This window comes from Coturnix japonica, chromosome 13 (genome assembly GCF_054131305.1).
Source record: "Coturnix japonica strain WE chromosome 13, WE-NBRP24, whole genome shotgun sequence".
NCBI lineage: Eukaryota > Metazoa > Chordata > Aves > Galliformes > Phasianidae > Coturnix > Coturnix japonica.
The window spans coordinates 12199388-12216102 of NC_140675.1; the positions used below are offsets into that span (position 1 = coordinate 12199388).

The 16715-nt window shown below is 52.2% G+C and overlaps 1 protein-coding gene across 4 annotated transcripts in view; it reads right to left on the reverse strand.

Annotated features, from left to right (window-relative positions):
• Positions 1-1569: 1569 nt before the first annotated feature.
• LOC107320769 (ATP-sensitive inward rectifier potassium channel 12) overlaps positions 1570-16715 on the reverse strand; it is a 28017-nt gene continuing 12871 nt past the window's right edge. Inside the window, exons 1-3 of one of the 4 annotated variants that reach the window (XM_032447653.2) lie at positions 13112-13128; positions 11162-11229; positions 1570-6920 (exon numbers count right to left, since the gene is read on the reverse strand). In XM_032447653.2, coding sequence (XP_032303544.1) covers positions 5473-6762 — 1290 coding nt within the window. In that variant the 5' untranslated portion in view covers positions 6763-6920; positions 11162-11229; positions 13112-13128 and the 3' untranslated portion in view covers positions 1570-5472. Of the gene's footprint in view, positions 6921-10115; positions 10136-11161; positions 11230-13111; positions 13201-16715 lie in introns of those variants that run through there. The other 3 variants (XM_015876976.3, XM_085513897.1, XM_015876975.3) reach the window with 3 other exon arrangements.

A 16715-nucleotide genomic window follows, 5' to 3' on the forward strand; every position in this document is an offset into this window, starting at 1 on the left:
CAGCCTCAGCTCAGCTCCCTGGGGATTTCTGCCACCAGCAGCCACTGAGGGAGGAATTATCAAGGCAGGGCAAACTGTCCCTAGGGGAGCTGCCAACTCCTGAATCATTAAATGCTTCCACAACTAAAACGATGGGCTGCAGGGCGAGTCAACACTGCATGAGAGCAAAAGCTGAAGCAAGTTGCTCACCCCCAGCAGAGCCCTGCAGGGCCTCCCTTTGCCCTCCCTGGGGCTCTTTGAAGCCAATCTGCAGCCTGTGTTGTGGGGAGGTTTCCCTGTTACCTTCCTCAACAGCTCCTGCTTTGCTTCTCAGTGAGAGAAAAAGATTCCAGAAAAGCATCTGGTGCAGATTTAAAGGCATTAGGAGACAGAGATTGGTGGCTTGTTCTAATAGCTAATCATTATTAAAAGATCACTCCTTGTTTCTAAGACAGATTTGTCTGGCTTCAGCTTCCAGGAAGAGGCTGTTATTATGCCTCTCCCCGGTAGATTAAGTTACCTCCTTGGACTCGTGTTTTCTCCCCATGACAAATGCTGTAATCAAGTCACCTCTCAGTCTCCCCCTGACAAATTAAACGTGCAGAGCTCCCACCTCATGCCCAGCCATCACTACCTGTGCTGATTGCAGTGAGGAGCTGGCAGTGATTTTTCTACATTATGAGCAAAAATCTCTGTGTGAGAGAAGGGATGGAGCTGTCTGGCCAAGCAGCAATGGCTGGGAGCTGGTGGGCACTGGTTGTCCATCCCACATTGTGTGACCAGTCGGAAAAATCAGGGTTAACAATCTCTTCTTATTATCCAGGATGGCCCATCCTGCCCAGCTGCCATGAACCTCCAGTGCACAGCATCCCACATCCTCACTCTGCCTTCCTGTGGCTGAGATGTCCCATTAAAGAAGTTTGAACATCCACTTGGTGTCTATGGAGGAGGCAGTGCCCTTAGGAAGCAGATCCTTGTGCAGCCCAAGGGCAGACAAGGTTGCCTGGGAAAGATTTGTGGGTCAGCTTCGGATGGCTGTACTCCTTCTGTCTGGTCATGTCTTCCCATCTCCAGGCTCCCCGCATGGTTGAGCTGCTGCCATCCGCTCTCCATGCTGTCTCAGCAGCTGATTTTAGGTTGCATGGGCAGCATCCAGCGCTGGATGCACGGAACAGCTCAGTTTTAGGGCTTGGTTGTGCTGCTTTAACAGCACGGAGCCCTATTTCTCCATTCCCCCAAATCACACCCAACTTGGCCAACCTGAGCATCCTTCCCATCCCAGTAAGCTCAAAGCCCAGTGCATTTCCAGCCATCACCTCCCTTTGGCAACAACTGAGACTCAAACTTAGGTTCTTTCTCCTGCCTAGATGCAGCAAGAGGGTTGTTTGCTGAGAAACTCCTATAGACCTCCCACTTTTACCCTGGAGCAGGGCAGTCCCACTGGCCCCAAGGCATGCTCAGTGTTTACTGCACATATAAAATCTAAGTATACTTTAGGATATACCAACAAACAACCTACAAATCCCATTTCCAGTACTCTACAGCCAGACTTCTGCATGGTCTTTAAAATACACAGCACGACGCGAGATATTTTAAATAGATCAAAATACATTTATTACATATTTATATTATTTTCTCTATTCTATTTATATCTTTTGGAGACTCTTATATATAATATATATAATATATTTAAAATAACATAAAATTGGCCAGTTTTTTTTTCTTTTTTTTTTTCTTTTGTCATTTGAAATACATTTTACAAATATATATATACATTGTCACATATATCTCAAATATATGTGCAATGAGACAGAGAAACACTGGAGGTGGAGAAGGTACAGAGACTTTCATTGCATCCATCACTTTGCTACTGCTGCACATCACTGTGGCCCCAGCAAACTGACGCTGCCATTTAACCCCTGGGAAACCAGTGCTCCCAGTTGCCAAACTGGGGGCCGGCCTCAGTCCCCACATTGCATGGGGCAGAGCCTGAGGGAGCCCTGAGGTGCATGTTTTGGGGGTGGAGGAGGGAAGATGGGGCTTTTCCAAGGTGGTACCCACCCTGGGGATGGGGGCAGCAGGACAGATGTGCACAGCTGGAAGGTGTCCAGACCCAGCCCTGCGCCCACCCCCAGTGGCAACATCCCTGAATTGGGGGGGGGGTGGCAGAGCAGAATCCAGCCACGCACTCAAGCACAGAAATGGGGCAATGGAGTGGGGTTGGGGGGAGGGGGGTTCTTTTGGTTGTCAGCACACAAAGAAAGGAGAAGAGCAGGAGGGTTTAAAAATAAAACGTATCTGTTCTGCCTTATTAAAGATAGAAAAGGTGGCTCTGGATTCATTTCCTACAAAAGGTTTGAAGGTTGAGCAGGCACCACATTGTGGGAGGTGAAGCGCTCAGTGATTGTCCCAGCCCTAACGACAGAGAAGTGCACTCCGTTGGGTTATGAGGACCCAAGGCTCACACTGACCCAGGGCTGCTGGGGGCTATGGGCATGCAGCATAGGATGCTGCCAGGCGGGTGAGTGGGGATGTGCTTTCCTCACTTCCCCCATCCTCCAAGGATCAGTGTAATGCCAGCTGTATTCCATGGTCTTGACAGGGGATGGTTGGGGAGTCCCCCACCTCAGCTCTGAGCAGCCCTCCTGGGGGCTCCCACACCAGAACCCAGACCCTGAGAGCACCCCAATGCATTCCTTGGAGCTACCACCACGTTGGGGCTTTTTGTTGTCTTTTTTTTTCCCAATTCTCTTTCACAATGCATGTAATAAAACCACCAACTGAGGCAGCCTCCACTGTGCTCCGTGGTGGTCATAAAGCAACCAGGAGCTCTGAGCATTCACAATAAGCAAAAATGATATCTGTACACCATGTACCAGCACACCCATGTCTGGAATAAGGACTGTACTGTGCAGATACAACAACTCACCAGAGCTAGAGCCTCACAGTGGGGTTTAGGGGGGGGATGCATCCACACAAACAGAGGAGAGCCCCAAATTGGCCTCTCTGGGCTCAACCTTCCCCCCCACCCCCCCACCTTCCACCTCCCTATGCAGTAGTTTAAAAATACTTCTGTATATATTATTCTACTCTCCCAGGTAACACTGTACAATCATATAAGTTCCTTTAAAAGCAATAATTTACTTAAAGACATCTCTATTTCTCTTCCCCCCCCCCCCTCCCCCCACTTTTTTTTTTCTTTTTGTACAAATATTTACCATGAGATATATATATTTATAAAGAAATTAACCCTCTGAGAATCCTACAGCAGCAAGATGTGCACCTTTTAATAGAGTTATTAGTTATTCAAAAGAACCTAAAACCACTTAAAAGCATTTCTTTAAAAAAATAAATAAGTAGTGCGCACACAAAATCTCTCTGCCCCCTCCCTGTTGCCCTGCCCACCCCCCTGGATGCTGTGGGGCAAAACACGGGGGGCAAAACCATCCCCCTTGGTGCAAAGGGACAGATGATGGGATGGCAATGCGTCACTTCATCAGAAAGATGAAAGTCGTGGATGGTGCCCAATGGCAAGTCCCAGTGCATCCCCAGTTTGTGGGACAGCCCTCTTTGGGACAGTCTTTGCCAAAACGAGATGGGGGATGAGGGCTGAGGACAAATCCTGCCTGTGCTGCTGGCATTTAGACTAGGCTATAACGCCTGGACATAGCTTGCCTGTAGTGGGATGGGGAGAGGAATGTGCCAAGAGCCCAGAGAGCTGAAGCACTGCTGCAGACCCCTCTCCCAAGCCCTTATGGCTGAAGCTGGGTGCAAGACCCCAGCCCTTCTTGCAGCACAGGGAGCCATATCCATCTCCAGCGTGAGGGGAGCAGTGAGCTACATCTTCCCAACTTCCCTCCTTGCAAAGGGAGAGAAAGCTTCCCATGCACGGCACAGTTTGCCTCATGGCATAGTAGGGACAAGGTTTGGTGGCATGGTGGTGGATGGGTTGACGGTTGGAACTAGTAATCATAGTGGTCTTTTCCAACCTTAACGATTCTATGATTCTATGGTAGTAAAAGGCAAACCAGCGTGCAAACAAGACCAGCCCAAAGGGCAGCAGATGGTGGGACAGAGTGATGGGAATGGGTGGGATGGGTGTGGGATGAGCGCGCATGAGTTTGCATCTCTAAGGCACAATCCACCTCAAGGCTGGGACATGGGGACGGGGTGATGTGCAGGACACCTGTGAGTTTCCTGACTGGCATCTGTTGGTTTTGGAAAAGAATCCATCTCCAAACAGAACCCTCCAGTGAATGGGGAATTCATAAATCCCAGCCTGGCAGAGGCGGCACGGACAATGCTCACATCCTACTTCTGGGCTACATGAGATGCAACCCAGCAAAGACACATTTCACCTTGATTTCCACATTTCAGATAGTTCTTTGAAGGAGAAAGTACCACATTGGTTGGTGGAATGGGAAAATACCCAAATTCGAGAGCTTTCCAGTCTGCCTTTTGTGCTTTTCATTTTTTCATCCTAGTTCTGGTGGAAGTTATGAATTCCCCACTGGAGACGCAGCACTTCAGCAGCTGACGCCCCAGGCCCAATTTCCACCCTGAAGATCAATATTTCCAGAATGTGGCTAATTATTGTGTTTACAAGGGTTCTCTCTACAGCAGTCTGGCTTTTCCTTATTAGCTACTTTGCTGGTAATTACACTACTCGCTTTCACTGCCACGGACCTGCAGCCACTTACATCTGTTTTCTGCCTATGAAGCAGTGCCAGTGGAAAAAAAATCCACCCCAAAATCAGATGCTGCCTTGGCTTTGAGCTCCTGCATCTACCCAGCAAGTCACCACTCAAGAGACCCCTGCGGCTTATTCATTCCCTCGCTCGCTTTTAAAAAATACCAAATCATTTCTTTCAGATTTAATATTATTATTATTACTAATAGTAATATTATTGTTATTATTATCTTGGTAAACAGTCTCCCAAAGGTTACGTTGAAAAAAAAATTAGAAACCCTCTCGCCTCCCTCCCCTCACCTTTCCCCAAATTAAAAAGAAATACGTTAACGTTGCATGGTATTTCAAGTGTTGTTCTTGTGCAACTGAATCACACTGCCTGCTGGAAGGAGCAATTCTTATTGTGTTGCAGCTCAGTTATAGGAAAAAAAAGAAAGAAAAAAGGAAAAAAAAAAGAAAGATAAAGGTTTGTTTCCTGATATTTCCTCTATTTGGATCTCGACTCCAAGAAGACGTTCGCGCTTTCCCCATGGGGAGAGCCCAGCCCTGCAGCCAGTACGGGACACATGTGCCCCGGGACCCCTCCAACCCCCCCAGGGTGTGGGGAGCGCAGTGCCTGCCCCGTCCCCTCCTGCAGACCGCTCAGTGGTTATTGCGATGAAACTGAAAACTAGGAACAAGACTAATTTCTCAAGCATTCCTATGGCACTTGCATTGTTCTGCATAATTTGAGCGGGTTGTAGGGGAAGAGATTAGAGGAGGAAAAAAAATACCCTCAGAAAAGTCAATGAGAGGATCAAGAGTCATATTTCTGACTCCCTCCGGTATGACCTCTGATCCAACGCTATCGTTGCCTGAAGCCGGTCGAACTCGTGCCTGTTGTCTGGGCTCAGGTCATCCAAACCCCTGCTGTCATCATCCTCCTCATCCTCATCACGGCTCATGAAGGCCAGCTCGTTCTCATAGCAGAAGGAGTTGGTGCTGGGCAGCAGGAATTTGTTCTCCACCAAGTCCTTGGCGCTGCAGCGGGGCGTGGACGGGACCTCGTATGTTTTGTGGAAGTGAGAATAGTCTACTTTGTACTGGTTTTTCTCCTCGAACAAGACAGGCTCGAAGCGATGGCCCCACAGGATCTCGCTGGCCAGGTAGGAGCTCCGAGCTTGTGTCGTCATCGCGGTGGCTTCTACCATGCCTTCGAGGATGACCACAATCTCAAAGTCGTCCGTCTCCAAGTCCTGGCGGCTGATCCCAAACAGAGGGCTGTCTTCGTTGATCTCATGGAGAATCGTAATGGGGGACACCAAAAAGATACGGTCCAAGCCTTTATCAAACCCCACGTCGATGTCTATTTGGTCGAGTGGGATGTACTCCCCTTCTTCCGTGATTCTGGGCTTAATTAATTGAGCTCGTACGTGGGCTTCTACTATGTGGCTTTTCCGGAGATTCCCGACTCTCCACATCAGGCAGAGTTTTCCATCTCTCATTGCCACAACTGCATTATGACTGAAAAGTAACGTCTGGGCCCTTTTTTTGGGCCTGGCCATCTTTGCCATTATTGCACCAATCATGAAAGAGTCAATTATACACCCCACGATGGACTGAACCACCACCATGAAGACTGCGAGAGGGCACTCCTCTGTCACACAGCGGAAGCCGTAACCAATAGTCGTTTGGGTCTCGATGGAGAACAGAAAAGCAGCCACAAAGCCATTGACCTGCAGAACGCAAGGCTTGAATGTATCATCTCCACCTGGGTTTTCTAGATCTCCATGAATGAGTGCAATTAGCCAGAAAATCAGCCCAAACAATAACCAGGATACCAGAAATGCCAGGGAGAAGAGCAAGAGCATATACCTCCAACGGATGTCAACGCACGTGGTGAACATGTCTGCAATGTACCTCTGTGGCTTGTCATCCATGTTGGTGAACTCCACATTGCACTGACCATTCTTCTTTACAAACCTGTTCCTGCATTTCCTCCTGGTGTGGATTTTCCCATTGCCAAAACCGTTAATCCCTGGCATGGTGGTCAACCTCAGTCCGTCTTCCTCGGAGGACACTATGCTGTAAGGGTTGACCCTGCCTGCAGTCATCCCTGAGCCAAGCCCACAGTGAAGGGGAAGGGTCTTGTGACTCCCGGTGTCCCCCTGGCCCACCCCTGCCCACCCCCCAAATTCTGGTGCAGTGGAGGAGAAGTCCCACACTTCCACGTCTTGGCAGCCACGTCACCACAAGCGTCCCGTGAGAGGCTCTGCAATGAGAAAACAAAGAGCCATTAGCTCTCATGACAAAAATGGGGTCCATTGAGTGGTGGCTGCATGCAGGGTGGAGACCTCCCTTACTGCCTTTCCCTTGCTTACTATGGTAAGGCTGCTCCCCAGAACTACATGTGAGGAAGGAAGACGTCTTAAATTTTGTCCTGAGAACCACAACAACACCAGCAAATGAGAAAACTTGGACTGTACTGGATTCTCTTAATACCATTCCCCTTTGCATTCCTTGTGAGCTCTGCTGTCAGAGCAGGGTCAGGTTGCTGGAGAGGAGAGCAGAGAGGCCAAGCTGCTCTCCTTCCTCAGAGATATTAATAAAGGTACGCTTGAAAGCGGCTCCATCAGTTCACATCGCCCATGCCAGATGGACTGCTGCCCAGCACATCACAGCAGCAGTCACTTGACCTCCCGAGCACCAGCTCTTCTAGGGTCAAGGGAAAACATAGAGAGATGTGGATACATCCTCCATTCCCTGGCCCAGGGGTGGGAGAGGACACAGCCAACGTGCAGCTGGTTGGAGATGGCCTCGGGAAGGCACTCGCTCTGGGCAGATGTCCTGGGGAACAATTTTCCCAACGTGTCCACTGGGATGTGGAACCATCTCTGGTCACAGATAGGCTTAAATGGCCAAGTCTTATGAAGGGAGAAGTGCTGCTAGGGGACAAGGAGCTAGTTTGATCCCACCTGGATGGCTCAGCTGCAGGGTTAGGGACTTGCACTTGCCCCATGGTGTGGGAAGCCAACCATATCCTGTTATCCTTAGCACCTCTGGGGTGGCAACAGGAGGCACATCATGCTACAAAAGCAACTGCAGAGAAGCTACATCCCAAGCATCCCAAAGAACTGTCTCCGAAACCACCTCTGCCATCATGAACACTATTATTTAATGATGTGGGGTTTGTCAAGGGAGATGACACCTTGCTGCCATACCCCCCAGAGACCCCCACTGCCCCAGCCCTGAGGTGCCTGGCTCATGGCTGTATGCTCTGTTCTGTACCCACTGGCCTGATCGATGCGCTCGATCCCTGCAATCAGCAAGAGCCCTGGGGACAGGCAGGGACAAGCACACCCTTTCCATTACACACAGGCCAAGCTGGGCGGCCAGCCCAGCATCACTGCCAGCACCAGGGAGCATTGCCAGGCACTGCCTGCCTCGGGCTGCATCAGCCCGGATAGCAGTGATCTGCTGGGCTTCCTTTTACATAAATTCTCCCCAAATCCATCCTGAAACTGGAGGATCATTGCAGAAGCCCAGCAGGAAAATAAACAAACTACCCATACTTCCTATGTTCTGGTAAAAGGTTGATGCATGCCTGCATCTTGTACACCGAGTCCCTTATTTCCACTTGCTGCTGCCCAGATGAGCAGTTTTATGCCCAAAGCTGATTTTTCAAGCACCTTGTTCACAGTTTTGGGTATCAGCAAACAGAGCAATGGCTCTGGAGGTAAAACTCAGTGCAGCTTTGCTGCTGGGAATGCCCAGACATGAAAAGAGCAAAACAGACATTAAGAGTTAATACCAACAGTTATCATTAACAATTCCTATTGAAAGTTAATATTTACCACACCGTGGACACTGTCAGCTAAAAGGACTGAGCAGGTGGCTCAGCCAGCCTGGTCCCCAGCCCACATCCTCCTCCCAACCACACTGCCTACACCTACACAGGCTTTCTCTCCTTTTTCAAGGAACTGAGCATTTGGAGACACACCAGGCTGCCTGCCCTCCATCACCCCCCAGCTCACCCCACAGCCCCATATGAGTGCCCCAAGCAATGTGCCACATATTTTTGTCTCTGGATAAATCTGTTGCTTTTTTTGTTGTTGTTGTTTTGTTTTTTAATTAATTCTAGATACATTTGAGCAGTGGACGAAACGCAATGAGCTCCCGGTGACCTGCGAGAGGATTAGCTGGGGCTGGATTAGCAGTGCTGGGGGGAAGACGTGCCTGGGTGGTGTGTAGACACTGCCTCAGCCCAGTGACACTGCAGACCTGGGGCTGTCACCACCACCACCCCTTCACTGCCCATCCCCCCTTCTTGCTTCCTCTCCTGATCCTTCACCCCTGCTTCCTTCCTGTCTTCTCCTTTCTTCCCGATCCTTCTTTCCTCTTTTCATCCTTCTCTATTTCTCTATTTCTTTTTTCTTATTTCTTTTTCTTACTTTATCTTTCCCTTTTCCCCTTTTTTTCTTCCTTCTTTTTTCATTTTTCTCTTTATAACTTTTCCTCCCTCCCTCCCTTCCTCCCTCTCTTCCTTCCTGTTCTTTCCCTCTCTCTTTTATTCCTTCTTTCATCCCTCCACTTCTTTCCCTCTCACCCTCTCCTCCCTTCCTTCCTTCCTTCTCCCCCCACCCCCAACATCCTACAGCGTTTCTCCCCACCCATGTTTACGGGACACCCTGTGCTGCAAGCAATGTCACGACACCCAACTTTTCCCAGACCAGATCAGCTCTTGTGGCACTGCCAACCCTCACAACCCTCACCACGACACGGGATCAAAGCAAAGGGGGGGGGGGGGGGGAAGCTGGGAGAGAGAGGGGAGAGCACAAAACCACAGCCGGGAGCAGCTCCAGCCCCGGGGACAGCAGCAGAACCCCGGGGAAACCACAGCTGCACTGAGCAGCGCAGCGGGGCTGTGCCGGAGCACGCGCTCGATCGCAGCTCTCACTTTATTTAGCACAGCTTTGTTTTGAAACACAGAGTTCGCTGAAAGCTGAATTTGCTTTTAATTTCAGCACTGAGACCCACGCTGGTGGTGCTGCAACTGCAACGAGACTGCCAGAGCATCCCAGCCTGGGAAGAAACTCACACCTTAACAGAACCTGTGAGCCCCATCCCCAACACACACAGCAGAGAATTAACGCAGAGAAACCCCAACAGGATTCCTGTGCCCTAATAGCAGGAGGGGGCAGCCCCCAGCTCCCCACGGGCTCTGTACTGCGACGGCCGACGCCAGCTCGTTAGCTGACATTAGAAACAACGACGCCTGCAGCCACCCAGCTCCCACCGCAGAGCCGCTTCCCGCAGAGCCCCAGCGTCTCAACAACCCGCCGACAGCGCTGCTAGTTTTATTTATTTTTCTCTAAAAGGGCCTAAATTTTACAATAATGAACAGCGAGAGCGCCGGGAACAGTTGGTTACAAGCAACTGAGTGAGCTGCTGTCATTTACCATCACACCTTACTCCGAAGAGCAGCCCGGGGTGCGTGGATTCAAGTGGCATAGCAGAGGTGACAGCCCATGAGCAGACGGGACAGCACAAGGAGGTCGCTGCTGCCTGCCCTGCTGCAGGAGATAACGTCCTTATCTCCCACAGCGATGCCCTTCATGCCCCAGCAGTGGGGTGGCAATGTCAGTGTGAAGCAGGCGTCCCAATGGGGAAATCCAGAGATGGGGATCTGTAAAACTGTGGGTTCACAGGGCTCCCATGCAGGGCACGGTCTCGGTCTGGGGGAGAGAATTATTCTGCCTGAATCATTCGCCTCACAGCCATCCCATCTTTGCGCATTTCCAATTAATTAAGAGCCGACGTGAGGCGAGCCAGGCCCTGACAAAGTCCCAAAGATAAATGGTCCCCTGCATCCCCCGTGCTGACAGGGAGGACGGGCAGATCTCCACCAACAGTGCATTCCTAATGAGAAATATCTGCTCCGTTTCAGCAGGGACAAGGTGGGGAAATAGCACCTCTCTCACTAACCTCACTAGAGCCTCATGTCACTGCCAACGAGCCTAAATGATGCACGCAGGAGGGAAACTGAGGTACAAGGACATGGTGGGACCAGGGCACCCAGCAGTACCCATACCGATAATGGGGGGCCCTGGGAGTGCCTTGCTGTAGCACGCAGGGGGGTCAGGAAATGCCACAGCACCCGTGGTCCCCCCAGCTCGCAGCCACCCTGCTGGGTCTGAAATCCCATCTCCTGGGATATTTCAGCTGTTTGTCTGTCTGCTCACATCCGCAGTGCCGGATAGTGAGGGGCATGGAGAGGGGTGAGGATGAGGGCAAGTGGAAGGGTGGGGGGGAAGTGCTGAAGGCTTTGGCAGGGTTGACAAGCACTGAGAGACACACGAAACCCCATGGGATGCAGCCAGACAACTGCACGCACACCCAAACCCCTGGGGTTCCACAGCCCCTTCCCCTCTCCCCCTTACTCAGTCCTGGGATTAATTACCCCCCTGGCAAACCTCCCCCAGGAAATCCTCAGGGTGATGTGTCAGCCCTTACCTGGCTTGAGCCCGGGGGGGTCTCCCCTCTGCTCCCCAGCCATGGCTGTGGGGTGCCCCGTGGCCCTGCTGCAGCCCAGGAGAGAGACAGAGAGTTTTAATTGAATTTCTAGATTATCCTGGGGGAGAAGTTGTAATCTCCTTAAATCCAACCTCTGCTTGAGTCCCGTAACCTACTGTCCTGCGCCAGGGAAGGGATTTAGTCAGGGGGAGGGGAGGTTTCCCAGCCTGCTCACACCCACCAAGCCCCCAGCCCCACTCAGCACCCCACATCCTGCATGATGTGTCCCACAGGGATTTTATCCTGCAGGGTGGGCTCAGCCATGATCCTGCAGGCAGAACACATTGGTGTTTCCCCCAGAGCTCCTTGAGCTGGGACAGGAGTGATGGAGGTGCCTGGTTCTACCTGGCCTTGTGGAGTAAGGCAGATGGCTATGTGGTCAGTGAGATGTTGGGGAAGATGAGCCTGTTTTTGGGTACTTGTGACTGAGAAATCAAATGCAATAGCAGCCAGCCAAGCTGTGCTGGGTGCTTGCAGTCCTGGTGGGAAGCGTAGATCCCCAGCCACAGTGGTCTCCATCCTCCCCACAAAAATCCTCCCTGGACACCATGAGCCAGAGGGTGTTTTTGGGTGGGTGACCTTGGGGTGTCTCCACCCTCACCCCATCCACTCCCCTTTACCACGTGGCCGCCATCAGTCCCGCGTGCCCAGCGCGTGCCGCTGTCCCCAAATCAAGATACATGTCCGGCTCCTTGCCAGGGCATTGTCTGAGCCAGGCTGTGCCCCAAACTAGTGGGACCAGGGGCACATGACTGCATGGGTGAAATCATCCAGCCCCAATTCTGCCTGTCCTGTGCCCCAGTTGTGTCATTGCCCAGAGACCCTATGGTGACACGAGTTCCCATCGGAGGATGAAGTGTTCTCATCCAGCCCATGCCAAAAGGTTTGGAGAAACAGTGCTGACCCTCCTGCCCAGGCCCAGGAGGATCGCCCGACTGCTAAAAAGCACCATTGGAAGATAGGGAGCAATGGGACCAAAAGCACAACTGCCTTCAAGCAGATTTCTATCACTGGCAGAAAGAGATGGGATGCAGCGCTGATGGGCTCTGCTGCAGCTAGCAGTCATGCGGGAACTGCTGGTTCTATCAGTGCAGGCTGTCACAGGCACAAACTATCTTAAGAGTCACTGCACAGTGCAATAATGCCTGTGCCATAGGGTCCAGTCCAGGTTGGATCAAAGTCTCTTTCAAATCCCATAAAGAGAAAGCCCAAGGTGGAGTTTCCCATGCTCTCACTCAATGCAAATCACCCCAGGAGCCATCTCCAGCTTGAAGGAAATCTGTGTGGGCAGAACCCACGCCCAGGAAATGTTTATACTGAAAACAGGGCGCTGAGGAAGGTGCCATGGGGAAAGTACCACTGGAAGGTGCCAAGGGAAGGTGCCAGGACCATCCTATGGGGCACAATGGATCTGCTGGCCACAGCGGTAGAGCTGCTGCCACTGCGGGGAGAACAACTTTGAGCTGCGTGACATCATACTCCTGGTGGGAAATCTATATCTTTCCATGCTTCAAGAGCAGATCAGGGATGCTTGAGTCACTTGAGCAAACCGAGAGGAGACACAAGCAAGTCTTTGCTATGAACTGCCACAAACCAGGCACAGCCACTTTCCCATAAGCATCCTCCACCCAAGCATTCCTGCTCCAGACAAGCAGCAGCGATTCCTCACCCCTGTATAGAAGCACAGCCCATCTCCGTCACCCCACACCTCCTTTCCCAACTCCTTCACCACGCTGGGACAAAACTCCAATTTCCACGCAAGAAGCGGCCACATTTCCAACACCCCTGAGTATCACATTGCCAGCAGAGCACAACCCACACTCCTTGAGCCCAGGAGGATGGGGACGTGGGGAAGGACGCACCACGCTGGGCTCTCCAGGCCCTACTTACCTCACGGTGACAGCACGAGCGGCCGAGGACGACGCAGATGCTGAGCCCAACGCGGAGGCTGGCGGGGACTTCGCCGCGCTCCCAGCTAATTGCTGCAAGCTCAGATTACAGCTGCTGCTCTTCCCTATATGTCCAGGATCTGGCACCTCGGCCGCGGCCGTGGGGAGCCGGCGGCAGTGAAGGGGACGCTCACCTTCGGGGAGATTGTGAGCAGGAGGGACTGGAGCGATGTGGGAGACTTCAGTGGTAGAAAGCCTGAGATATTTTGGTGGGAATGTGCCCAGGATGCAGCGAGTCTCAGGGGAGCAGGAGAGGAGCAGCTTGAAAGGGATTGCAGAGGTTTTCAGGAGGGCAAGGAGCAGCATGAAGGATGCAACAACTTCAAGCCTGGGGAATCGGACCCCAGACTGGGGCAAGGCAATCAGTGGCCCAAAGCAGGACAGCGGTTCTTTGCATCTGCAATTTAATGATTGCCATGCCCCAAAAACATCTCCAAGCCTTTCTCAGGGGAGGAAGGAAAATCACCCTCCTCTTCCGCTGGGGCTGATAAACACACAGCATGTTGCCTGATATCTTCAAGATGAAAGAGGGCTTTTCACAGCTTGGCTGCTCCCATCTTTCCCCTTGCTCAGTCTCCTTTGCACCCTCAGAGGGTTCCCCTCATGGTGCTGCTCCTACCAGAGGAGCTCTCCTTCCCAGGGACTTGGTCAGGACGCAATACTGAGCAGTGCCACCTTCCTTCCCCTCCCATTGCCGGGCACCCTCAAATTGTAGGAAGGACCCTATACTCAAAATACACAGTCAAGTCATGGTATTTGGGGCACAACAGAGCATCTTTATCAGATGTGAGGAAGATTTAGTGCAAGAGTTGCATAACACTGGGGAGGCTCAATGCTCCCCAGCCCCTGAGCCATCAGGGATCAGCAGCTGCATTAATCCCCCTCATTCCCTGCCCATGGGTACCAGCCCGGTGGCCTCGGCAGCAGGACGTCAAAGCTCTGCCCAGTGTCAGCATCTGCCATGCTGGGAGCACGCAAGCCCAGGTCACCATTCAGGTGGTACTCACACTGCACAATCACATAAGCATGAAAGCAGAAAGCCAGAGTACTATTTTCTTTCAGACAGCCCTACAAAAAAATCCATCCCTACAATAAACAAAGTCTGATGTTGGTGAGACTATGCACTGCTGTGAATGCACACACAGCTCTGCAAGGTGCAGGATATCGCCTCCCCAGAAAGTGAAATCAAAACAGGAAGATTTTAGGGACAAAAGTAATGACACATTAAAACAACCTACCTAACCCCCAAGGTCCTGGCTGTGCCCATCTTCTGGAGATGCCACACAGTGGGTGCCCTGCAGATGGGGCAGCAACTGGCCTGGTGGCATTGTGGCAGGTGGGATGCAGGGACGTGCCCCCAGTGAGCAACCATGCACAGTTACACAACAGCATATTGATGTGGCCCTGGCTGCCCTCCATCACCCTATGGGGAGGTAAATTTGCATTGGCGTAAATGCAAAACACCCAGGAGCAGAGGGCTCCTGACCTCCACGGGGCAGTGGCGATGTTTGGGGCTGAGCACCCCCGGGGCAGGCTGTGTCAGAGAGTCTGGGGGAGGAGGACAGGGATGGTCACCCCCAGCATTCTGCAAACACATGCACAGACCAGAGGTGGGGAGGTGAAGGAGCAGCCTGAAGGATGCAGAGCAGGAGAATGGTTCTTCAAAGGCACAGCTCAGTGATGGGCATTACCCAAAGAACATCTTCATGCTTTTCCCAGGGTTAGAAGAAAATCCACCTTCATTTGCTGCTGGGGTTGAAAACAACGATCTCCCAGCGTTCACACTGGCAGCAAGGAGCCCTCTGCTAGCATGGCCTCTATAGGGAGAAGGAAACTTGAGGCACAGTGGCTGGATGGGCATGGCACAGGGACCAGGCCATGCCACTGCCTTCCCCCAGCCTGGCGAGGCCGAGCTGGAGGTATTTATAAAGCCGATAAGGGAGCAGAAAGAATTTTCCAAATGCCAAAGTTACATAACCTCCCCTTGCCCTCCGCTGCTGTCATCTATAATTATAGGCTCCCTGGGGTGGTGGGACCTCTGTGGCAGTGCTGAAGAGGGCATCAGGACCACCACCTCAAAGAGCTTCACCCTGCTCTCCTTCACTGCAACATGTCCTCAGATCTGGGGGGAGCACATCAACCTTTGCCATCACTGTGACCTTGCTGGTCCCCAACTCCAGAGGGCCATTCTTGGCACTGCAGCCAGTTGGGGACAGTGGGGTGAGGAGCCCAGACTTTGTCTGGGAGCTGGGTGACCTTTGTGCCGAGATGATGCACCAGCACTGCCCCCACTGAACATTGATTCTCCCCCCCAACAACTCCATGCAACCATACCAGCCCCATCACAACTACTTTTTGCCCCTTCACAGCCAATGACATCTTCCAAAACCTCCTCCTTCACCTTCACCTCCACCACCACCACCAGCCATGCCTCAGTTTCCCCAGCCCTGCTGCTGGCAAGGTACCGTGCCCTGGGGTACCTGTTTCCTCACCCAATTTGGGCCCAGCAACGGAGCCGGGAGGATGCTGAGTGCGGCTCTGTCGCTGTGGCAACCTACCACGGCCGTCTCCAGGCGACTGCCGGCACAAGGATGCTGCAGAGCTGCTCTCAAAGCACAGCACAGGGGTGGGGGAGCTTTCTATAGGGATGCACCCCTCCAGTTCTGCCCTCCAACCAAAGATATAGCCTGGGTTTTGGTGGGGAAAAAAAAGGACAAAAAAGCTCAGCACCGCGACAGGCTGGTGGCGATGCCTGCGGGATGCTCCCAGCCACAGGCCCTGCTGTTTTCAGGGACACCTGCAGGGCTATGGAAATAATTGCTGGTAATAAGCCTGTTAGCCTCTTAACCCTCATTAAGCAGCTTAGGGGGGACACGCGCCGTTAGACGCAAACCCGGAGGTGGAGAAGGGCCTTGTCAGGGCAAAGGGGCATCCGTGCTGGGATGGGATTGCAGTGGTGCCGGAGGGTGGCAGAGGGGGGCACAGCCCCTTTGCACTTATGTGAGGTCCCGCCCTACAACCAGCCCTTCTCAGTATGATTTGCTGGCTGGAAGAGTGAGTGGGGATGGTGAGAATGGGGGGCCCACTGGTGTGATGACTGTGAGCAGTCTCCACTGCAGAAGGGAACTGGGAGGATGCCTGGCCAGCATCCTGCACCATGGATGGGAGTGGAGCAGGACTTTTCTAATTGCTCTGGTTGGAAAAGGTCCCATTTTTGCATTTGCTAAATTAAAGGATGTCATCATCAGATGCCAAGCACAGGCTCCCTTGGAAATTCAAGCTAATGACAGCTAATGACAGCAAAGAAAATGAGTTGAAACCAGAGCGCAGGCATTCACACATCACCCACTGCCCAGCCATGCCTGTGATAGGGTTTTGCCCTGCAAAGCACCAACCATCCAAAAAGCCCCAGTGTTTCACCCCCAGATGAGACAAGGCCCACTCCTGCTCCACCACAAAGCTCACTGCTGGTACCCATCAGGATGAGCTGCTGTGCTGGGCTCCTTGGTGAACCCCATCATCCCAAAAGCTTCTTCAGGGTAATG